The 26502-nt window shown below is 39.3% G+C and overlaps 1 protein-coding gene and 1 pseudogene across 1 annotated transcript in view; one reads left to right on the top strand and one right to left on the bottom strand.

Moving 5' to 3' along the window:
• Window positions 1–861: 861 nt before the first annotated feature.
• LOC113179433 (rac GTPase-activating protein 1 pseudogene) lies at window positions 862–2766 on the top strand (annotated as a pseudogene).
• Window positions 2767–19817: 17051 nt separating this feature from the next.
• Window positions 19818–26502, bottom strand: part of LOC113179394 (collagen alpha-4(VI) chain-like) — a 94817-nt gene continuing 88132 nt past the window's right edge. Inside the window, exon 36 of the mRNA XM_026383976.2 lies at window positions 19818–19888. Coding sequence (XP_026239761.2) covers window positions 19858–19888 — 31 coding nt within the window. The 3' untranslated portion in view covers window positions 19818–19857. The remainder of the gene's footprint in view (window positions 19889–26502) is intronic.

Here is a 26502-nt window from a genome sequence, read left to right as displayed (position 1 = left end):
ACACCTGTAATCCTAGAGGCTCATGAGGCTGAGACAGGAGGATCCTGAGCTCAAAGCCAGCCTCAGTAACTTAGCAAGGCCCTAAGCAACTTAGCAAAACCTTGTCTCAAAATAAAATGTAAAAAGGGGCTGGGGATATGGCTCAGTGCATAAAACCTCCTGGGTTCAATTCTCACTACCAAAAAGAAAAAAAAAAACACTGAAGAAACAAGAGATAGAAGGAAACTACCTCAACATCATAAAGACTATCTATGGCAAACCCAAAGCCAATATCATACTAAATGGGGAGAAAAATTAGAGAATTTCCTAAAAAATTGGAACAAGACAAACATGTCCGGGCTGGGGGTGTGGCTCAAGCAGTAGCGCGCTCGCCTGGCATGCGTGCAGCCCAGGTTCGATCCTCAGCACCACATACAAAGAAAGATGTTGTGTCTGCCGGAACTAAAAATAAATAAATAAATATTTTTTTAAAAAGACAAATATGTCCACTCTCACCACTCCTATTCAATATAGTACTTAAAATTTTAGCCAGAACAATTAGGCAAGAGAAGGAAATAGAATAAAAACAGGAAAAGAAGACATCAAATTATCTATTTGCAGGTGATCTGATCCTATACATACATAAAAGACTCAAATTTTTAAAGAAAACTCCTCCAGAGAGGGAAGTGGAAGGCCGGTGGGGCCAGGCTAACCTAGAAAGGTGCGTTTTGGGGACTGAAACTAGGTGCATCTGGCTTTGGATTGTGGTAGGAGGGAGAGCGTCCGACCCATTTGAGGCAATGTCTTGCTAAATTCTTGAGGCTGGACTCCAACTTGCAGCCCTCCTGCCTTGGCCTCTGGAGTCACTGGGGTTGCAGAAAGATGGATACCACCAGGCTGAATTTGCGGAATCTGTTTGAGCAGCCTGTGCGCCTGGTGGAGATTCTCCGTGAAGGAAATGAACTTCAATTCATCCAGTTGGCAAAAGGACTTTGAGGATTTCCGGAAGAAATGGCAGAGAACAGACCATGAGCTGGGGAAATACAAGGATCTTTTGATGAAAGCAGAGACTGAACATAGTGCTCTGGATGTTAAGCTAAAGCATGCACGAAATCAAGTGGATGTAGAGATTAAACGGAGACAGTGAGCTGAGGCTGACTGTGGAAAACTGGAAGGACAGATTCAGCTGATTCGAGAGATGCTCATGTGTGACACATCCGGCAGCATTCAACTAAGCGAGGAGCAAAAATCAGCTTTGGCTTTTCTCAACAGAGGCCAACCATCCAGTGGCAATGCTGGGAACAAAAGGCTGTCAACCATTGATGAATCTGGTTCCATTTTATCAGATATCAGCTTTGGTAAGACTGATGAATCCCTGGATTGGGATTTCTTCTTTGGTGAAGAATTTCAAATTGAAGAAGAGAGAAAAGAGGCGCTCCAATAGCCGACAGTTTGTTGATGGACCGCCCCCCCCGCCCCCCCCCCTCCTATTAAGAAAACTCGTTCCATTGGCTCCACAGTAGACCAGGGAAATGAATCCATAGTTGCAAAGACCACAGTAACTGATCCCAATGATGGTGGGCCCATTGAAGCTGTGTCCACTATTGAAACTGTGCCACATTTGAAAAGGAGCCGAAGGAAAACAGGTATTTTACAACCTTGGAACAGTGACGCCACCCTGAGCAGTAGACCTCTGGAGCCAAGAACCGAGAATGAGATTTCAGGCACACCACAGAGTAACGGAGGGATGCGCCTGCGTGACTTTGTCTCTGAGACGGTTATTAAACCTGAATCCTGTGTTCCGTGTGGGAAACAGATAAAATGTGGCAAGCCGTCTCCGAAGTGTCAAGATTGTCGTGTGGTTTCTCATCCAGAATGTCGGGACCGCTGTCCCCTTCCCTGCATTCCTACTCTGACAGGAACACCTGTCAAGGTTGGAGAGCGAATGCTGGCTGATTTGGTGTCCCAAACTTCTCCAATGATTCCCTTTATTGTTGTCCACTGTGTAAATGAAATGGAGCAGAGAGGGCTGAGACCGGCTTGCATAGGATCTCAGGCTGTGATGGGACAGTAAAAGAGCTGAAAGAGAAATTCCTCAGAGTGAAAACCGTACCCCTTCTCAGCAAATTGGATGATGTCCATGCCATCTGTAGCCTTCTAAAAGACTTCCTTCGAAACCTCAAAGAACCCCTTCTAACCTTTAGGCTAAACAAAGCCTTTATGGAAGCAGCAGAAATCACAGATGAAGATAACGGCTTAGCTGCCACATACCAGGATATTGGTGAACTACAGCAGGCCAACAGGGACACATTAGCCTTCCTCATGATTCTCTTGCAGAGAGTGGCTCAGAGTCCAAACACTAAAGTGGATATTGCCAATCTGGCTAAAGTCCTTGTTCCTACAATTGTTGCCCATGCTGTGCCCAGTCCAGACCCAGTGACCATGTTACAGGACATCAAGCGTCAACCCAAGGTGGTAGAACGCCTGCTTTCACTGCCCCTGGAATAGTGGAGTCAGTTCATGATGGTGGAGCAAGAGAACATTGATCCCCTGCATGTTATTGAAAACTCAAATGCCTTTTCAACACCACAGACACCAGATATTAAAGTGAGCTTACTGGGGCCCATGACTACTCCTGAGCACCAGCTTCTCAAGACTCCTCCATCTAGCTCCCTATCCCAAAGAGTCCGCTCTACCCTCACCAAGAACAGATTTGGGAGCAAAAGCAAGTCTGCCACCAACCTAGGACGACAAGGCAACTTTTTTGCTTCTCCAATGCTCAAGTGAAGTCACATCTGCCTGTTACTTCCCAGCATTTACCAACTGCAAGAAATGGCACACCTGTACTCTCTGCTCTGCAGCCTCCTGTACTACTTTTAGCATTCTCCAGGCTTTTAATCAAGTTTAATTGTGCATGAGGGTTTTATTAAAAATATATATATATCCTCCAGAAGACTTCTAGAGCTGATAAACAAATTTAGCAAAGTAGCAGGATACAAAATCAACATACAAAAATCAATAGCTTTTCCATACACCAATAATGAACCTAATGTAAAAGAAATCAGGAAAACAATTCTATTCACAATAGCCTCAAAAAAAAAACCTGGGAACAGTATACTACAGTAATACAACCACTTCAATGTTCATAGCAGCTCAATTTACAATAGCTAAACTGCGGAACCAACCTAGATGTCCTTCAATAGATAAATGGATAAAGAAACTATGGTACATATACACAGTCAAATATTGATCAGCATTGGGAAAAAAATTATGGCATTTGCAGGTAAATGGATGGAGTTGGAGAATATCATGCTAAGTGAAGTAAGTCAATCCCAAAAAAACAAAGGCCAGATGTTCTCTCTGATAAGTGGATGCTGATCCATAATGGGGGAGGCATGGAAAAAAAATGAAGGAACTTTGATTGGTTTAAGGGGAGGGAGAGGAAGGTAGGGAACATGGGGGCAGGAAAGATGGTGGAATGGGATGGACCTCATTACCCTAGGTACATGTATGACTGCACATATGGGGCAACTCTACATCGTGTACAACCAGAGAAATGAAAAGTTGTGCTCCATTTGTGTACAAGGAATCAAAATGCATTCTGCTATCATGTATAACTAATGAGAACAAATAAATAAATAAATAATATTTGGGGATAAATTTAACCAAGAAAATTAAAGACCTCTACATATAAAAATCATGGAGCACTAAAGAAAGAATTTAAAGAAGACACTAGAAGATGGAAGGACAGCTCATATTCTTAGATCAGTAGAATTTATAGTGTTAAAATGGCTATATTTCCAAAAGTGACCTGCAGTTGCAATGCAATCACCATAAAAATACCAATGACATTCTTCGCAGAACAAGAAAAAACAGCCCTAAAATTCATATGGAAGAGCTCAGTGCTTGAGCACTTGCCTCGAATGCATGAGGCACTGGGTTTGATCCTCAGCACCACATAAACAAATGAATAAATAAAATGAAGATATTGTGTCCATCTACAACTGAAAAAAAATATTTTTAAAAAATTTATATGGAAGAATAAAAGACCCAAAATAGCCAAAGCAATTCTGATCAATAAGAATAAGCTTAGAGACATCACAATACCGAATCTCAAACCATACTACAAAGCTGTAGGAAAAAAAAAAAAAACAGCATGGTATTGGCATAAAAACAGACATGAAGACAAATGGAATAGACCACGTAGTCTTCTGATTCTTGACAAAGGTGCCAAATACACTCACTGGAGAAAAGACAGTCTTTTTAACAATTGGTGCTAAGAGATAGGGATCCATACATAAAGGAATGAAACTAGATCCCTATCTTCACGCTAAACAAAAATCAAATCTAAATGGACCAAAGACCTAGATGTAACACCAGAAACTTAGAAAAAAACATAGGGGAAACACTTCAACATATAGGCACAGAGAATGACTTCCTGATAGGACTCCTACAGCTCAGGAAATAATAGCAGAAATCAATAATGGGATGGCATCAAATTACAAATCTTCCACATAGAAAAGGAAACAATTAACAGGGTGAAGAAAGCCTATGACATGGGAGAAAAATCTTTGCAGCTACTCTTCCAACAGATGATTAATATCCAGACTATAAAAAGATCTCCAAAAACTCAATCCCAAACAAATAATTCATTCAATAAATAGGCAAATGAACTGAACAGATGTTTCTCAAAAGAAATACAAATGGCTGACAATTATAAATGAAAAACTGCTCAACATCTTTAGCCATGAAAATACAAATCAAAACTACATTGAAATTCCATCACCTATCAGAATGGCAATCATCAGAAATAAAAATAATAATTGCTTGGCAAGGATTTCGGGAAAAAGAAACTCTTATACACTGTTGGTGGAAATGTGAATTGCTATTAGCCCCTGTGAAAATCAGTAAGGAGTTTCCTCAAACTAAAATAATAATAATAATAATAATACCATGTGATTCAGCTATACCACTCCTAGGCATTTATCCAAAAGAATTAAAGTCAGCATACTTTAGAGATACATGAATAACCATGTTTATCATAGCACAATCAACAATCATAGCCAACTTATGGAACCAGGTTATGTGTCCAACAACAGAAGAATGGATAAAGAAAATGTGATATATATATATATATATATATATATATATACACACAAAATGGAGTTTTATTTCATTCATAAAGAAGAACAAAACTGTATCATTTGAAGAAATATTGATGGAACTAGAGATCATGGTAAGCAAAATAAGTCAGACGTGTTTACACAAGTATTGTATGTTTTCTCTCATATGTGGAAGTTATGGGGTGGCAGTGGGGGGTAGGGGAGGCATCTTGAAAGTAGAAGGGAGACCATTAGGGTAGAGGAAGGTGATTAGAAAAGGGGGAAGGGGATAATGAGGGGAGGTCTGGGGAGTGAATTTGATCAAGTTATGTAATAGGCATGTACAAATATGCCACAATGAAACCCAATAATCTGTATCATTAATATCCACCAATTAAAAAGTCTCAGCTATTTATTGTCTATAAAAAACTCACTTTCCATCCACACAGATTAAAAATAATCTGGTGACCAATCGTGCTCCTTGATATGTACCCAAATAAGTTTAAAACTTATGTCTACATAAAAAAACCTGTGAATAGTTTTTTTTTTTTTTTTGGTACTGTGGATTGAACCCAGGGATGCTTTACCACTGAGCCACAACCCTAGCCCTTTTTATTTTTTGAGACAGGGTCTCGCTAAATTCCTAAGTTGCTGAGGCTGGCTTTGAACTCATGATCCTCCTGCCTCAGCCTCCAAAACTGCTGTTATTATAGGCATGCATCACCACACCCGTTGTATATAGATATTTTATGCAGCTTTAATCATAATTGAAAATTTAGAAATAACCAAGATATTCGTCAGTAGGTGAATAACTAAACAGTGGTACAAACAGACAATGGAATATTAAGTGCTCCAAAGAAATGAATTATCAAGTTATGACAAGACGTGAAGGATTGTGAAATGCATATTACACAGCGAAAGAAGCCAATCTACAGGGCTTAGTCCACTTTCTGCTGCTATTTAAAAAGAAATCCTGAGGTTTATTTATGTCACAGCTGTGAAGGTTGAAATTCTGAGATTGGGAGGTCCCATCTATTCAGTCTCTGGTGAAGGCCTCTTGGCGATGACATCACAATGGCAGGCACATGTGTAGAACAGATTACGTGGGGAAGCACAACCTCAGTGGGACTCAGAAGCTAGGCTTGCTCTTTTTTTTTTTTTTAACAACTTACTCCTGTGGAGAGGGATCCTGAGAGACTTCAATAAACCCTTTGAGGGTGGCATTTCTTAAACTAGGTTCCTCCCCTTAATGGGCCTATCACCCCCCAACACCATCACTCTGAGAAGTCAAGCTTCCAGCACATGGATTTGGGGGGAACACATTCAAACTATATCCAAATAATAACAGCTAAATATCATGATTCCAACTATATGACATCCCATAAAAGGCAAAACTGTGGTTGTTAGGAGAAGGATGAGTAGGCAAAGAAGAGATGATGTTAGGGCAGGAATAATAATACTTCTTATGATAATAAGATGATAGAAGCATATTATAAAAACACATAGGAAGTACAACACCAAGAATGAACCTAATGTAAAGTATGCATTTGGAGGGATTATTGTGCACTATTTTAGCTTCATCAGTTGTAACAAATGCATCACTTGGTAGGAGATATTAATAATGATGGAGGCTATTTTTGTATGGGATATAATGTGAGAAATCTCCATATTTCCCTCTCAACTTTACTGTCATTCTAAAATTACTTTAAAAAAGAAATGATAATATGAAAACAAAATTCAGTAAATGGGTAAAAAAAAAAAAATCTTGAACTCCAACCATTCTTTCCCTATCCTGAATCCAACGTGAATCTAAAACCACATGATGACTCATGTAACTCTAGCCAGTTCCCTCGGGTACTGGTTAATTCACGTCAAGTGATTTTTATTTCATGATTTTCCTTAGAAAAGTACATTCTTACATAACTTGGAGCAGGGATGGCGGGGGAAGCATTCATGAAAAAATGACATCCTATCCCTCTAGTTAGAAATGTCCTTACGGGTATAGGACATGCTTGTATTTCATCAAGACGTGCTCCTAACGTTGCAAGATAAAAACTGCCATCTTACATATGTCCACCAGAGAAGACGTCTTTCAGACAGGAAACCAACACTGAGTAGGGACTCCCAAGGTGGCTTGCAGGGGAGGCCTGAATTTTGACTATGCAGAGTCAGGGTCAAAGAAGAGGTTTCTTAGTGGTAGATTTTGGATAACACCTACCAGATGAAGGGGACTTGAGAGTCAGTTTCCATGCTTCTGGCCTCCGTTTCTGGTGGTTTAGTTAGAAAGATGAGATCAAAGAACTGTCAGGAAGGTTGATCATGATTTTTAGAGAGAAATTTTGTCCAAAAAAAAATCGAAACTGACCCACCAAGATGAACTGAATTGAAGATAGAAATATGGGACTTAGTCAGTACTTGCACCTCTGGGTCCAGAAGCCCACTGTACCCATTTCTTAAAAGGGACGGTTGAACCAATGGTTTCTTATTGCCTTAACTATTTTGAGCTTCACTTCTGTCACTTACATCCAAAAGAATCTTGACTAGCAAATGGCATGGAAGATTTTTCTACACTTGAAGTAGATATGTAAAGAAGGGATTTTGAACCCCAAGAGTCCAGTAGGGTCCTGTTTGGTTTCAGGTTCCAGAAAACTTGATAAATAATGGTTCAATCTAACAAGGACTGTGTCTTAGAAGACACGCTGTCTATGCCAGGCCTGGTCCAAGGTAGTAGGTTTAAGGCCTACACCATCAAGAATTTAGCGTCTTTCCATGTTTCTGCCATTCTTGGTAAGGCTTCTACATCTCCAGCCTCATGTACACATTCTAGGAGAAGAGAAGGAGGAAGCAAAAATACAACACCCACAGGTTCCCACTTACTTTCCATTTGTCCTAAACTCAGTCACAGGGCCTCCCTAGCAAGAGTGGAGTCAAAAAAAATTAGCTTTCAGATCTCCAGACTTCATAATGGGGAGTGAGTGTTGGAATGGTTGAAATCCAAACAAAAAAAAATATGGTGGTGGCAATGAATACGTGAGGCAGCCAGAAAGGAAGGAAAAACCCAAGGGATAGAAACTGTCCGCCAGCTCTCCTCTTCGCTGGAAGATGCTCCTTCCCTAGCCAACTGAGAATTCCTGGAAGAGGGTGTGAATTAAAGGCAGCTCTTGTGGTTAAAGGAAGGGATGGTTGTAATATTATTTGTGTGATTTTCACTTTTTTAAGACAGGGGAAAAGACAAAACTCAGAAGCCATGAGTGATCGATATAGAGATTTGATAAATTTAAAATATGTACATATACATACATACACACATATATAAAGTAATAGTAGTATATATGTTCTATATATCATGAATTATAACACATACATGTTAAGCCAGTCTAAAGACTAGTGATAAATTGTGAAAAAATATGCTACACATGACAAATAGCTTTCTTTATTTGCAAAGAGATCCCAAAATCAGTAAAAAAAAAAAAAATATATCAACTCAGAAAAAAAAATTTGATGTAAAGGATATAAATGGGCAGTTTACAGAAAAAGAAACCAAAATATCCCCCCTCCAAAAAAAATCTAATTAGACAAATCATCTTACTCATACTCAAAGAACAATAATTTCCTCTTTTCTCTTTACATTCAGTTACTTGGGAATCTTATCCAACCTCACAGCTTTAAACTGTATTTGTATCATTTTTTAAATTTATATATGATAGCAGAATGTATTACAATTCTTATTACACACATAGAGCACAATTTTTCATCTCTGGTTGTATACACAATCTATTCACACCAATTCGTGTCTTCATACAGGTACTTTGGATAATAATTAACAACCCCATGCCCTCTCCCTTCCTCTCCAACCCCTCTGTGCTATCTAGAGTTCGTCGATTCCTCCCATGCTTCCACTCCCTATTCCACTATGAATCAACCTCCTTATCAGCATTTGGTTTTTTGGGATTGGCTAACTTCACTTAGCATTATCTTCTCTAACTCCACACATTTACCTGCAAATGCCATGTGAGTTTGGAATTTAGTGGAAAACCACATATTTTAAGTCATTAAAATGATACAAATACGTTTTTAGGTGTATTTGTATTATTTTAATAACTTAAAATATCTACTCTTCCACTAAATTCCAGACTTATATATCCAACGGCTTATCTGACATCTCCAGTTGCATGTCCCATAGATGCCTCAAACTCAACATTTCTTCAACAAACCCCTAGACCTGCTTCACTCACAGCTGATTATATGAAAATGCTTGGAGCCGCCCTTGGCTTCTTTTTGTTTTACCCCCATATCCAATCTCTCAGTAAATCAGTACCTTTAGAATCTGATCCCTCTCATCCTCCGCCTGACCACCACAGCTACCACCTTACCTTTTAATTCATCTCCATGCTCCAACCCTTGCAAACCTACACTCTATTCACAACCCAGAAGCAGAGTAATATAGCCACCATAAAAATCCTGCAAGAGGTCACTAATTCCTTCAGAGTAAAAACCAAATTACTTTATAAATGATGGCGGTTTAAAGAAAGATATCTGCAAATTTCTAGACTCTCCTCCCACAACAAAATGAGGTCTAACCTTCGTCAGCTTGCTCGAGGAAGCCCAGACTGCGGGCAAAGTGCACAGGAAGACGATCTGGCCTTGGACTCTGTGAAGGTTTCAGCCAACATCAACCTCCAGCACACGAGGGAGTCATAGAGACCACGCTGGCCCTGGCCTTCACACCACACCAGCCATGCTGAGTGCAGAGTCTTCACCTAGCTCTGCCCAAACTGCAGATCAGTGAACAAAATAAATGATTTCACTGACTTAGGATGTTAGTTGTGGAATAATTTATTACATGGCAATAGGCAAACAAAGTTCCTTAAGAAAACAAACACAGTGGGAACCCACCCTCTCCTCTCGGACCTCATTTCTTCTACCCACCTCCTTGTTCACACCACTTCTTACATATTGGCAGCAAGTATGTTTCCATCTTAAGGCCTTCGTGCCAGCTGTCACCTCTATCTGGAATGACTTTGTCCTACATATCTGCACAGCCATCTTCCTTACCTCCTTCAAAAATTTTTTCTTTTGGAAATGGAATGATCAAAACACTTCTCTGAACAGTACATATTATATCTGTGCTGGTTCAGAGAGGAAGAAGGAAAAGATAAAGGGCTTTATACCAGTGTATTTTCTGTGAAGTAGAATTGACCATTGTCCCTTATATTTGTGGGTTTTGTTTTATTATTCTGTGTAAATAGTGTATATAAAGGACAAATGAGTCCTAATTTACATCTAGTCTATCTAGATGCTAAAGAGGTTGCCAGTGTATGACAAAAGTAGAGTTAGTAAACTAACATACCGAGTACATGTTGTTAAATTCATAGGAAAGACTAATTAAAACCACTTAGAAAGTGAAATTTGTTAAAAGTCATCTCTAAGCATTACAGATGCATATACTGACCTATTGGTTGATAAGACTAGAAGGGGAAGGGTTCTAGGCCAGAATGTTAACTGTTTGGAAGACACTTTCAAATTCTAGCCTTTAAAAAAAGGGGTGTGGGGGGGGGAGTTTTGCTTCAAAGTATAGCCTTTGTTAAGTAAGTGTTGCAGTTTATTCAGTGCTACTGTATGTATAGTTGGAAACTTAAGTCCTTGTTGGGAACATCTAGTGTTTCTAGATGTTGAAAAGTGCACAACACATGGGAAAAGTAGAGAGCTAAAGTAATGCCCTTTAAGTATGTTTTGTTACTACTTAGGAATGGTTGCCATTTAGGGGAATGGAATTGTTGAACTTGATGTCTTGGAGGGTAGGTTGAAGGTTCACTGGGTCTGGGGTAGGGGAAGGAGAAAGTATGCATAGAGAAGCAATGGGTGCCCTTTAGATTAGTTCAGATTGTCTAGCCATTGTTATATGTGCATTTTAGTTAATCTTGCTGGGTATTAAAGGATAAGTCCTAATGCCCAAAGTTTGTTAACAATAGCAAAATAATCCCTATATAAATGTCCTTTTGTTAGCTTTTAGAAAGAACCGTCTTCTGAGAGTGACCCTTGTTAATCCAGCTCTTGGAGCTAGGGATAGACCTGAATTTAGTCACTGGAGTGGTGAAGAGGAAGGGGGAGGGGAAGTGCTCTTTGTTAAAGTCTCCATATTTGGAAGACAGGTTTAGATTATAACCATATATCTATATGTACGTTTTTGGTAAATTGTGTTTTTGTGCACAAAGTTCATACTTCATTTCACAATATTTAAGCTTTCTAGATGCTTGAGGTGACAGTCATAAAAAGTAGTGCTAGTGAATTAGCCAACTTGTAAATATCTTTTTGTTATAATTAATAGAAAAGATACATCTTGGACATGGAATTGTTTTATCTCTGGGCATTGTGTATCAGGACTTGTTCATTAGGCTGGCAGCAGAGGGGCACAGGGAGACACACAGAAAGATGGAAGCAAGTGCTCAAAAAATTTACATTTTGATGTGAGCCACTGGTGTGTGTGCATCTTCTGGCTGTACTATAGGAATATTTTAATTCACTGGGAACATGCATTCTTGCTAATATTTTAGTAGTAGAAATCTGTTAATGATTAACAAGCTTGGTGTATTCTGTTGCTGTTTCATTTTACATTGAGCATTAAGGGAATGAATTGTTTTAGTTGTAACTCTGCCAATATGTCTATCTAGAGGCCTGTTGCCATTTCTGTCTTCAGTGAAATTTTTGTCCCCAAGAAAGGATAACAGATTGAGTTGGTGTATTCTTGGTTATCAAAAAATACTCATGTAGCTTCAGGATTTTGAATTGGTGAATATTCATAATGTGTGGAAAAGCATAATACACACCACAATCTCAATCACACAAAATGGGATATTGTGTATATATGCACACAACCTAGAGGGACACGTCCAACTAAGCTTCTTGTGACTGGATGACTTTGTTCTTTGCTTGTGTTTTTTTTTCCCCCCTGTAATGTACAATTTACTTTTAAAAATAAAAATTATTTTAAAAACCTGTAAAAAAAAAAAAAAAAAAAAAAAAAAAAAAAAAAATTCCCCCGGCATTGGCATGCCCTGGCCACCTTTTCAATCCTGCAGCACTTCCCCTTCCCCTAGTTACTCTTACCCGGCTGCACTTTCCTTTTATTCTGTAGCTCTTTTACCTGCTAATTTACTAGGATAATTTACTATGTCCCATTTCTGGGATCCCCCTCCCTGGTGTTCCTATGTGTATTCCACAGGGCAAGGAAATTTTTTCCTTTATTCTTCACTGATAGATTCATCCCAAGCCACTGGGATATATATATATATATATATATATATATATATATATATATATATATAGAGAGAGAGAGAGAGAGAGAGAGAGAGAGAGAGAGAAACATGTTTATCTAAAGAATAAATACATATTACTTCTGCTAGCTACCCTTATAAGTTTGTCTCTAAGCCTCTTTCCAAGAGCTATTCTCCAAGCTATTTCCACAGGATCCTGAGATTAAAATGTGACCAAATATTCTGACATCACTCTTTAGTTTTCCCAGAGGAAACTGATTAAGAAGTGAAGACTTGGAACCAATCTGGGATGTTCTTTTCCTAAGAGAAGCAATTGTGATACAAATACTATGTTGTCATGAATGAAAATAGTATGCTTTTAGAGTGTGTCCACTCCGATGCGTAATGAAGAGTCAGCCCCCTGACACTTCCAAAGAATGCGATTCACTTATCCAACAAAGAATATGTTTCGTTTTCCTAAATCAAGCATCAGATGAAGATGATATCAGCTCGTTTGTCCTGGATTTGTGTTTCTGAGGAATTTCTGGATTACTATGATGCATAAAACATAAATACATATCTTAATGTGTATGTACAAAGTGAGTACCTATGCATATATGACTCTGGTAGAAGAACAGAGCATTATCAACATTCATATTCCCCTTTCTAGTTCTAGAATTCCTTCTACAAAAGGATTACAGACTGGAGTCCCCAGGAAGTTAATATGGAGACCATTTATAAAATATTGCCTGAAGGTCAATATTTGTGGACTAGGAGGAAAGAAAGGAGAATTAGGCAGAAAGAATCGAATTGTGCTGCCAGTGAAGGTCTCCACCAAACCCAGAGGCAGCTCTGGAACTAGATGCCCTGCAGAGTTACCCCAAGTTGTGGGGTTGGGCATAATTAACTCAGTATTGATCAGCAACTGGGTGCATCTGCCCCTGGAAGGATGTGAATTTCTCGTCAGCTGAGGCAATCCCCACTGAGGGCTAATCTCTGAAGGTCACCTTCCAACAGCATTCACAACACCCAAAGGAACAACTTCTTCATTCCAGAAGGAACATCACAGCCTCCACCACATGGCTATCCTGACTTCCATGTTAATCACATCTTTGGGGTTATTTTGTCTAGTTTTATCTCACATAATGGATAACAATATAATTTAATTTTGCCTGGTTTTGAAGCTTAGATAACCATTTAGAAGCAGAAGAATTGGAAAGGAAGAAGTAATATAATCTGTATTTGTAGATGATATAAAAATATACCTAGAGAAGTAAAAAAAAAATTAGGAAAACAGCAAAGTTACTATAGAACCTGCTCCATCAGCCCTGAGCTGATGAGAAAGGGCTAAGAAACTTTTGTTGCTGCGAGACTCTCAATAAATACTGTATATATCCTTCTTTGCCTTTCTCTTTCTCTTAAAAATATATCTTTTAAGATTCAGTCACATAACAAGGAATGGTGGTGCATACCTATCATCCCAGTTACTCAGGAGGCTGAAGCAAGAGGTTCACAAATTCAAGGCCAGCCTCTGGAACTTAGTGAGACTCTGTCTCAAAATAAAAAATAGAAAGGGCTGCAAATGAAACTTAGTGGTAAAGTACCCCTGAGATTAATTCCTAGTACCACTAAAATAAATAAATAAAGCTTCAGCTGTGCAGCTGATTCTTAATTCAGTTTCATTCATTCATGCTTGTTATTGTACACCTTGTTTTAATACACACAGTGTATTTGCTTACTTTCATTCTTAATGGACATCTGTCTTGTTGACAACCTAAGAATTTTTTTTTAATTGCCACTGTGAACACTGCACAGGAATGTATGTGTGCCTTTGCAATCAATCAAGTTTATTTAGGGTATGTGCTTGGGAGTGGAATTGCTGGTTCAGGATATTTAAATTTTCAATTTTACTAGAAAACACCAAAATGTTTTCTAATTTTCACAGCCATATTTGGGATTCCTATTGCCCTCTATTTGCATCACTGGGGACAGGTTTGGTAATGCTGAGTGACAGCCCCCTAATTTGCTGTCCATTACAGCCAGCTGTTGCATGATCACTGTAGGCTCAGGGCTGATGGAACATGTTCTACCTGTCACATTGCTGTTCTCCTAGGGTTTTTTACTTCTCCAGATAGACACTCATATAATCTAAAAATACAAACTGTATGACTTCTTTCTTTCCAAGGTACAGATAAATATATACTTTTTATTTATTTATCACTGGGAAGTGACCCTGGGCTGGCCAAGTGGCCATGTGAGTTGTATTAGCCAAAATTCATGCCAAATAATAATCAGCCCCAAACTTAGTGTTTTAAATAGCCATTTATTTACCACATTGTTCTGGGGGTTTATAATTTGGGATTGAGTTCAGCTGGATGGTTCTTTTGTCCTCAGCTGAACTTGCTACTTTTATCTTCCTGAAAGATGGGCTACAGAAAGAACTATTCTATTTGCATGCAGAACTTAGAATATAAATGGGCAAGAAAGATTTCTCTCATCTCCAGGCACCTACACCAGAAAAAATACAAAAGCCAGAAAAAATGGAGTATCTTATGTGAAGTCCCAGGGAGGGAACTAATGCTGAAGGAGGTGCCCCAGTCTTAGAATGTGCCATAATATAACCCAAGTAGCGGATCCACAGCAAGGATTAAAAGTATACCTTTGTAGCTGAGCACGGTGGCGCATGCCTGTAATCCCAGAAGCTCTGGAGGCTGAGGCAGGAGGATCATGAGTTCAAAGCCAGCCTCAGCAAGAGTGAGGCACTAATAGCTCAGTGAGACCCTATCTCTAAATAAAATACAAACTAGGCTGGGGATGTGGCTCAGTGATTGCATGCCACTGAGTTTTAAAAAAAAAAGTATACATTTGAGGTCATTAAAAAAATGAAAAGGAATGATCTACCACAAGAGATCCCAAAATGGCAAAAAAAAATAAGAAAATAAGAAAAATATCCTGAATAGTACCTAGTCAGCAAGACCTCCACTCAAGGGAGTACAAGAAAAATCCTCAGATTTATTTCTACACTTTGATACATAGCTAGAACCAAGTTCTGAGCCTAGTAGCCCTGCTAGGATCAATGAAATCTACTACATGTTCAAAAGTGCCAAGTGGTCAGTTCACATAATGAATAAAACCCTTAAACTTTGCAGAGTAAACCAAACAGGCAGCTAGAATTGGCCTGCATTGCAATTCAGGCCAATTTGGCGCCAACCGATGCCAAATCTGCTCAAAACACATTTTACTTCAAATTTTAGACTACCGACTGATTCACTGCATGAGACTCAATGTCACTTGACCTTTCTGGGTCTTAATACCTCCATCAGAAAAAATTAATATCCCCAAAGCAATGCAAGGTGGTAACGAGGTAACAGATCTGAAGGAGACTTTTCAAACACATGAAACTCTTTCCACTTGGCTGATGGGAAATAGATGCCTTGAATTAACCCTGGGATGGCTAATCTATTTCCCTGATGGGAGATAGATGCCTTGATGTCTGAAATAAATGCAGAATAAAAACAAATCCATAATCTAGGTCGGTTGGCTGTTGCTTTGGGAGCTCATGCTGAGGAAGCTGCTCACCTCTCAGGAGCTGGGAGGCAATATTCCCTTCAAGGACACACCCCCAGGGACCAACTTCCTTCCAGTGGACCCCACCTCCTAAATGTTCGGCCACCTCCCGACAGTGCCACAGGTTGGTGACCAAGCCTTTAAACACACAGGCCTTTGGGGGCATTCCAAACCCAAACTATAGGACTGAAAGAGAAGCAAATCAGAACTAAAAGGACAGGCATCGGGCCCCGTACTGGGCAGGGGGATTCTCAGGTGAAAAGGCTCATGGTCTAATGTGGAGACTAATGGGGACATGGTGTGAATGGTAGGGAAAGAGCAAAAGAGAGGAGTGTGCAAAACAGCCTGTAGGAGGCTTGGGGACACTTTCACAGAGACAATGAGACAATGAGAACAGAGCTGGGTTTTGACACAGATTGTGGACCAATATAGCAGGTACCTATTAAGTATATTTAAATAAATGAAATAAAGATATTTCCCACAGGTGTGTCAACAGCACAGATGGATGGAATATGGCATTTCCAGAAAACTATGAATGATTTATTTGGTACTGCTCAGTTAGAGGGACAGAGCAGTTGTCACCATTGGTAAGGCTAGAGATGAATACAAAGACCAGATTGGGTTTTTTGTTTGTTTGCTTGCTTGTGGTATCCAGGAGTGCTTTACCACGGAGCCACATCCCCAGCCCTTTTTTATATTTTATTTAGAGAAAGGGTCTCACTAAATTGGTGATGCTGGCTTTGAACTCACAATCCTCCTGCCTCAGCCTCTTGAGCTGCTGGGACAAAAACAGATCTCTGAGACCTTGAAAGCCACACAAACTTTTTGAGTATGTCCTGTTGGGTTTTGGAAGCTGAGGAGACTTGAAAACAGCATGCAAAAGGACATGGATGGACTGTCATGGACGCAGTGTGTGCCACCCAGACCCACCTTCAAGCAGGACCTGTTTGTTGCCCTAGCTGCAAGAGCTAGGAGAGCTCTTGACAGAGACCCTGCATCCAGGCCCCATTCAAGTCTGCCACAGTTGCAGAGCTGCCTCGTCCACCAGTATACCCTGCCCTGGGTTCCCACATCCAGCAGCTAATGGAGGCAGGGGATACTGGCCCAGCCATTTCAGCCCACCCTGGAGCAACTCCAAAAAGCCCTTTTGGTTCCAGAGCTCCCTGTGGGGTCAGTTCAGGCAGTTAGGATTGGCCTGCATTGCAATTCAACTTCTCTTCAGTCCATTCCTGCTTTTTTCCGGTGAAAAGAGCGAGGCTGCCTGCAAGGTCAAAAGGTCAAGCCTTTCTCCCTTCCCAACCTCCAACATCTTGGGCATCTACAGTTCTAGCCTTCAAAATTCTCAGGTGGTGGCTCCATGGTTCCCTTTGTGGAGTACCACGAAGGGAGTTTGGTCTCCAGATCCAAAGGATCTCAAAACCAGTTTCTGTTTCAGGAGCAGGTCACGTCTCTGAGAGAGTTTCCTCATTCCAGAAATAAGAACAAGGCAGACATCTGGGATTTAGTGGTGGGAGTGGGCAAATATATAAGATAACGTGGGAAAGTGCTTCATAAATTGTGTTTTCGAGTGGGGATGAAGAGTGTCTAAAAGGATAGATAATTGCTTCTGCCTCTTGGTTCCAGTATCTGGGTACCTCGGGATTTATGGAGTAGTTTTTGCTGGGAGTCAGAGGAGCTGCATGGAAGGGTTATACCACCACCTAGGAAAGGCTGGGAGAACTGCAGTGGGACTCACAAATGTTCCAATGATGGAATAACCAACACACTTGAATACCTCCTCCCGATGGTCCTCTAGTTATGGAAACTCTGCCTTGGTGTTCTGAACTCCTGGGCAAGGGAAGGGCAGATAAGAGAGTCAGAAGTGGAAAATAATCACAACTCGAATCAAATCCATCCTCTGGATAACCAGTGTGGCCCCCTTATGCCCAGGTAGTTGGAATTCTGCCTTAAATAATGGTCACACACACTCACACCATGAGCAGCTCTGTCAAGCAAGATGGAAGAGTTGCCATTTCATTCCCAAAATGCTGTCTCCAAAATCAGTACTTTATGGAAGAAAAAAATAGATAGTATATCCAGGCATTAAAAAAAAATGGTTACCTTCAGATGAAGATTATAGGTGATCTTTATTTATGATTTTTTAAATATTTTAGTCATAGATGGACACAATACTTTTATTTTATTTTTATGTGATGCTGAGGATTGAACCCAGTGCCTTCCACATGTGAGGCAAGCACTCTACCACTGAGCTGCAACAGCCCTGATCTGTATTTCTTTCATGTGTGTTTCTGTGTTGTACAGACTGGCTACAATGAACACATAGTCATTCTTTTGTGATCAGATGAAAATAATTGTCACAAAAATAGAATAAATATTTTAACATTTCTTTGAACATTCAGTATAAAACTGGTTCCCATCTCCTCTGCACTGTCATCTGTGTGAAGGAACAAAGAGTATTCTAGAAATCAGTCACCGAACTTGCCAGAGAGCAACTCCACTCTGCATCCCTAGAGACAACCACCAGCTGCTTGGGATCTTTTATGAAAGTGACTATCTTTGAATATAGGGCCTTTAGATTAGATAAGGGTGGGGCTCTAATATAATGGGATCGGTATGCTCCCAAGAAGAGATACCAGTTTGTTCTCTCTCTCTCTCCCTCTTCTTCCATCTCCCTCGCTTCCTCCCAACATGAGCATGTACCAAGGAAAGGCCATGTGCGACACAGCAAGAAGGTAACCACCAGCAAGCCAGGAAGGAACTACCTTAGCAGGAACAAAATAGGCTAACACGCTGATCTTGAATTTCTAGCATCCAAGACTGTGAGAAATAAATGTCTGTTGTTTAAGGCACCCAGGCTGTGATAATTTGTTAAGGAAGCCCAAGCCGATTAATTCATTTTACAGCAATGAATTAATTACCAATACCCAGCAGCCCCCTTCCACCTCGTCACCAAATCTGAAACTGAGTAAAACTTCAGAGGCCAGAAGAATCGAGTTGCCAGGCCAAAGAAGATCTTGCAAAACACACACACACACACACACACACACACTCTCTCTCTCTCTCTCTCTCTCTCTCTCTCTCTCTCTCTCTCTCTCTCTCTCATCCTCACTTCTTACATTGCAAAATTACATTGTCCATTATGAATCAAAACCTTTCATTTCATCTTTGCATGGACAATGTCAGTTGTGATTGTTGAGTCACTATGTTTCCAAGGACAGAGGTCACCATATTTTAGGCCAATTGATGCCAAAGGACTGGTCCCATGGAAAAGTCATTGCTGTCTCCACTCTATCAACTGCTATGTATATCACAGGTTGCAGTCAACAGGAATCACATGCAGTCTCACCCCCAAAGATTTCATAAAGAATGCCTTTATTTATTTATATTAGGTAGTGATGATGAACTTCACATTAGACATCCCCCTCTTTGATTTCTCTATTCTCTAGTAGTCAAAAGACAAAACAATTTTCAACTCCTTTCTGAATTAGGTTTTGCTCACTACTTCCATTGATATCTATTTTGCTATGTAGCCCCTCCAAACTTCAAAATAATTTTAGAGGTTAAGTTCAAGTTTCTCTTTCATGTGGTTCTAATTCATTTAAATGACTTTCAGAAAAGTTTCAATTATTCTTTTTAACTCTTAGAATTCAGCCCTTCTCAAGTCACAAATCATCTGACCCCAAGACCTCACTGGCAAGAAAAAAAAATTCAGGGAGCAAGAAATGTGATGTCTGTGGCCATAAAGTGGTCTTTGTCACTTAAAAGTGTCATGACACTGGCTCAGTAAGGGTAGAGAAGCAATAGCCATAGACTCTGCCTAACTGGAGAGACACCAAGCTTCACATTCTTCCTTGGTTTCAAACCATCTAGCATTGCTTCTGCAGCTGCCATACCAGAACTATTGGCAAGCCTCCTGCTTCTCACTGTAGTACCATTTCCGGATGTAATCCTGGCACTCAACTTCCATCTGATCCATGGAACGAGGACCTGAAACAAAATAAACATAGAGTTGGATTTCCTGCTTCAGCATGTCAGGAAAAGAACAATGGTGTCAGATCCAGAAATGGATCCTAGCCTTACTGCCAACTGGCTATGTGACCTTGGATCTCTGAGACTTGCTTTCCTCAACCATAAAAGTAATATTTATTTAAAAACACATCACAAGTATGTTGTTATCACATAACATGTGAAAGATATACTAAAGTTATAGATATTGTTTTGCATAGTACCTGGTATATGGCAGATATACCACAGACAATGTATAAATGAGTGAGTGAAAGTTTTCTAATACTAAGAACTCCTCACTTGCTTCTTTTTCTCATTTTTCAACCATGTCAGTTCCTTGCCTAATCCCAAATCTGTCTGACCTTCAAATGACCTACACAAATCCAGCTTATTTATTATTTATAGTGTTCTAACTCTTACCCAGAAGTTAAGATATTAAAAGAAAAACATGATGGTAGTGGAAAATGAAAAACATGATTGGGAATTAACAAATCACAAGAAGCAAGATCTGATATTCTCTGAATTTTAAATCAGGCACTGATTTTTCCAAGTATGTATCCCCTGCCTTCTAGGGAAAAGATATTTCTTTGGGTACACTTTATATCATATAGAAATTTACTTGTCCCAACTTAACACCCCCCAAAAATCCAATCAATAAATGGGCTAAGGAGCTGAACAGACACTTCTCAAAAGAAGACATACAACAGACCAACAAATACATGGTAATTAGATAAATGCAAATCAAAACTACTCTAAGATTTCATCTCACTCTAGTCAGAATGGCAGTTATCAAGAATACAAACAACAATAAATGTTGGTGAGGATGTGGGGGAAAAGGCACACTCATACACTGCTAGTGGGACTGCAAATCCGTGCAACCAATCTAGAAAGCAGTATAGAGATTCCTTTGAAAAACTGGAATGGAACCACCATTTGATCCAGCTATCCCACTCCTTGATCTATACCAAAAAGAATTAAAATCAGCGGCAAAATTAAGCTTCAGGATAGAAGATGAAATTAAAACCTTCCACGGTAAACAAAAGTTAAAAGAATTCGCAGCTAGAAAACCATCTCTTCAAAAAATCCTTGGCAAAACATTACAGGAAGAGGAAATGGAAAATAACATTGAAAACCAACAATGGGAGGTAGGACAGTAAAGGGGGGAAAGTAGTCAAAGAGGATAAAAAATCAGGTTTAGTAACATCAATAAACAAATATGGCTAGAAGAACAAACCATATCTCAATAATAACCCTAAATGTTAATGGCTTAAACTCACCAATCAAGAGACACAGGCTAGTAGAATGGATCACAAAACAAGACCCAACAATATGCTGCCTACAGGAGACGCATCTGATAGGAAAAGATATTCATAGACTGAAGGTGAAAGGTTGGGAAAAATCATACCACTCATATGGACTGCGGAAACAAGCAGGAGTGTCCATACTCATATCTAATAAAATAGATTTCAAGCCAAAGTTAATCAAAAGGGATAAAGAAGGACACGTCATACTGCTCAAGGGAACCATACACCAACAAGACATAACAATCATAAATATATATGCCCCAAATAATGGTGCAGCTGTGTTCATCAAGCAAACTCTTCTCAAGTTCAAGAGTCTAATAGACCACCATACAATAATCATAGGAGACTTCAACACACCTCTCTCACCACTGGACAGATCTTCCAAACAAAAGTTAAATAAGGAAACTATAGAACTCAATAACACAATTAACAACCTAGACTTAATTGACATATATAGACTATACCACCCAACATCAAGTAGTTACACTTTTTTCTCAGCAGCACATGGAACCTTCTCAAAAATAGACCATATATTATGTCACAGGGCAACTCTTAGACAATATAAAGGGGTAGAGATAATACCATGCATCTTATCTGATCACAATGGAATGAAACTGAAAATCAATGATAAAAGTAGGAAGGAAAAATCAAGCATCACTTGGAGAATGAACAATAGGTTGCTGAATGATCAATGGGTTTTAGAAGACATCAAGGAGGAAATTAAAAACTTCCTAGAGTTAAATGAAAACACAGACACAACATATCGGAATCTATGGGACACATTGAAAGCAGTTCTAAGAGGAAAATTCATTGCTTGGAGTTCATTCCTCAAAAAAAGAAAAAACCAACAAATAAATGATCTCATACTTCATCTCAAAATCCTAGAAAAAGAAGAGCAAAACAACAGCAAAAGAAGTAGAAGGCAAGAAATAATTAAAATCAGAGCTGAAATTAATGAAATTGAAACAAAAGAAACAATAGAAAAAATTGACAAAACTAAAAGTTGGTTCTTTGAAAAAATAAATAAAATTGACAGACCCTTAGCCATGCTAACGAAGAGAAGAAGAGAGAGAACCCAAATTACTAGCATACGGGATGAAAAAGGCAATATCACAACAGACACTTCAGAAATACAGAAGATAATCAGAAATTATTTTGAATCCTTATACACCAATAAAATAGAAGATAGTGAAGGCATAGATAAATTCCTTAAGTCTTATGATCTGCCCAGATTGAGTCAGGAGGATATAGACAACCTAAACAGACCAATAACAATAGAGGAAATAGAAGAAACCATCAAAAGATTACCAACTAAGAAAAGCCCAGGACCGGATGGGTATACAGCAGAGTTTTACAAAACCTTTAAAGAGGAACTAACACCAATACTTTTCAAGCTATTTCAGGAAATAGAAAGAGAGGGAGAACTTCCAAATTCATTCTACGAGGCCAACATCACCCTGATTCCGAAACCAGACAAAGACACTTCAAAGAAAGAAAACTACAGACCAATATCTCTAATGAACCTTGACGCAAAAATCCTCAATAAAATTCTGGCGAATCGGATTCAAATACATATCAAAAAAATTGTACACCATGATCAAGTAGGATTCATCCCTGGGATGCAAGGCTGGTTCAATATACGGAAATCAATAAATGTTATTCACCACATCAATAGACTTAAAAATAAGAACCATATGATCATCTCGATAGATGCAGAGAAAGCATTCGACAAAGTACAGCATCCCTTTATGTTCAAAACTCTAGAAAAATTAGGGATAACTGGATCATACCTCAACATTGTAAAAGCAATCTATGATAAGCCACAGGCCAGCATCATTCTGAATGGAGAAAAATTGAAGGCATTCCCTCTAAGATCTGGTACAAGACAGGGATGCCCTCTCTCACCACTTCTGTTCAACATAGTCCTCAAAACACTGGCCAGAGCAATTAGGCAGACGAAAGAAATTAAAGGCATAAAAATAGGAAAAGAAGAACTTAAATTATCACTATTTGCAGATGATATGATTCTATACCTAGCAGACCCAAAAGGGTCTACAAAGAAGCTATTAGAGCTAATAAATGAATTCAGCAAAGTGGCAGGATATAAGATCAACACGCATAAATCAAAGGCATTCCTGTATATCAGCGACAAATCCTCTGAAACGGAAATGAGGACAACTACTCCATTCACAATATCCCCCCAAAAAATAAAATACTTGGGAATCAACCTAACAAAAGAGGTGAAAGATTTATACAATGAAAATTACAGAACCCTAAAGAAAGATATAGAAGAAGACCTTAGAAGATGGAAAAATATACCCTGCTCATGGATAGGCAGAACTAACATCATCAAAATGGCGATATTACCAAAAGTTCTCTATAAGTTCAATGCAATGCCAATCAAAATCCCAACAGCATATCTTGTAGAAATAGATAAAAGAATCATGAAATTCATATGGAATAATAAAAGACCCAGAATAGCAAAAACAATGCTAAGCAGGAAGTGTGAATCAGGCGGTATAGCGATACCAGACTTCAAACTATACTACAGAGCAATAGTACAAAAACAGCATGGTACTGGTACCAAAACAGGCGGGTGGACCAATGGTACAGAATAGAGGACACAGTAACCAATCCACAAAACTACAACTATCTTATATTTGATAAAGGGGCTAAAAGCATGCAATGGAGGAAGGATAGCATCTTCAACAAATGGTGCTGGGAAAACTGGAAATCCATTTGCATCAAAATGAATCTGAATCCCTATCTCTCGCCATGCACAAAAGTTAACTCAAAATGGATCAAGGAGCTTGATATTAAATCAGAGACACGGCATCTGATAGAAGAAAAAGTTGGTTATGATCTACACGCTGTGGGATCGGGCTCCAAATTCCTCAATAGGACACCCATAGCACAAGAATTAACAACTAGAATCAACAAATGGGACTTACTCAAACTAAAAATTTTTTTCTCAGCAAAAGAAACAATAAGAGAGATAAACAGGGAGCCTACATCCTGGGAACAAATCTTTACTCCACACACTTCAGATAGAGCCCTAATAACCAGAATATACAAAGAACTCAAAAAATTAGACAATAAGATAACAAACAACCCAATCAATAAATGGGCCAAGGACCTGAACAGACACTTCTCAGAGGAGGACATACAATCAATCAATAAGTACATGAAAAAATGCTCACCATCGCTAGCAGTCAGAGAAATGCAAATCAAAACTACCCTAAGATACCATCTCACTCCAGTAAGATTGGGAGCCATTAGGAAGTCAAACAACAATAAGTGCTGGAGAGGATGCGGGGAAAAGGGCACTCTTGTTCATTGCTGGTGGGACTGCAAATTGGTGCAGCCAATTTGGAAAGCAGTATGGAGATTTCTTGGAAAGCTGGGAATGGAACCACCATTTGACCCAGCTATTCCCCTTCTCGGTCTATTCCCTAAAGACCTAATAAGAGCATGCTACAGGGACACTGCTACATCGATGTTCATAGCAGCTCAATTCACGATAGCAAGACTGTGGAATCAGCCTAGATGCCCTTCAATAGATGAATGGATAAAAAAAATGTGGCATTTATACACTATGGAGTATTACTCTGCATTTAAAAATGACAAAATCATAGAATTTGGAGGGAAATGGATGGCATTAGAGCAGATTATGCTAAGTGAAGCTAGTCAATCTTTAAAAAACAAATACCAAATGACTCCTTTGATATAAGGGGAGTAAACAAGGACAGGGTAGGGACGAAGAGCTTGAGAAGAAGATTTACATTAAACAGGGATTAGAGGTGGGAGGGAAAGGGAGGGAGAAGGGAAATCGCAGGGAAATGGAAGGCGATCCTCAGGGTTATACAAAATGACATATAAGAGGAAAGGAGGGGTAAGACGAGACAATACAAATGGAAGAAATGATTTACAGTAGAAGGGGTAGAGAGAGAAAAGGGGAGGGGAGGGGAGGGGAGGGGGGATAGTAGAGAATAGGACAGACAGCAGAATACATCAGACACTAGAAAGGCAATATGTCAATCAATGGAAGGGTAACTGATGTGATACAGCAATCTGTATACTGGGTAAAAGTGGGAGTTCATAACCCACTTGAATCAAACCGTGTAATATGATGTATTAAGAACTATGTAATGTTTTGAACGACCAATAAAAAAAAGAATTAAAATCAGCATAATATAGTGACACAGCACATCAATGTTTATAGCAGCTCAATTCACAATAGCTGAACTGTAGAACCAACCTAGATGCCCTTCAATAGATGAATGGATAAAGAAACTGTGGTGTATATACACAATGAAATATTACTCAGGATTAAAAGAGAAAGAATTATGGCATTTTCAGGTAAATGGATGGAGTTGGAGAATATCATGCTAAGTGAAGTAAGCCAATCTCCAAAAACCAAAGGTCAAATGTTCTCTCTGATAAGTAGATGCTGATCCATAATTGTGGGGTGGCGGGGCATGGGAAAAATGGAGGAACTATGACTGAGAAAATGGGAGGGAGGAGGGAGGGGGCATGGGAGCAGGAAAGATGGTGGAATGAAGATGGACATCATTACCCTAGGTACATGTATGACTGCACATATGGTGCAATGCTACATCATGTACAACCAGAAAAATGAAAAGTTGTGTTGCAGTTGTGTCCAATGAATCAAAATGCATTTTGCTATCATATACCTAATTAGAATAAATAAATATATAAATTTTAAAAAAGAAATGTTCTTATCCTAGATCAACTAAAGCACAGAATGCTGGCATCCTACAAAAACTTCTTGCTAGGTCTTTCAAATATCCCTGAAAAAAGAAGACACTGTCTTCAGGAAGCAGGAGTTAAAATGCACAGGCTGTATTCCTGGAACATACCCACTAACCTCCCATTAGTATGGTCAGTACTGATTAGCCTTCTAGGAAGAACAACGAGATCTGCTGGACTCATAGGGATGAGACACACTCTTAGAGTCTGAGGAATTGATCACAGAACCATCCTATGCCAACAAGCACACTTGAATTTGCCACTGCAGGACCCTGACTCTAGAGGGTAAAAAATATCAAGCTGTGAGGACCCAGGAGAAAGAAGAGCATATACCTCTCCAAAAACTTTTTGAAATAAACTGAAAAACACAGCAGTGGTGAACTATGGCCTGTGCTCTTTCCACCATCTTATAGACAGCTGACCAAACAAATCAAGAACTCATTGCAACAGATCAGTCCCTTTTCCAATGAGGCTCTGTACTCTTTTTATTTAAAAGACTCACTCATCTTTTTGGCATTGGAA

The sequence above is a fragment of the Urocitellus parryii genome, chromosome 2, assembly GCF_045843805.1.
Source record: "Urocitellus parryii isolate mUroPar1 chromosome 2, mUroPar1.hap1, whole genome shotgun sequence".
NCBI lineage: Eukaryota > Metazoa > Chordata > Mammalia > Rodentia > Sciuridae > Urocitellus > Urocitellus parryii.
The sequence above is the reverse complement of the archived record's forward strand: the minus strand, read 5'-3'. Positions and strand labels throughout refer to the sequence as shown.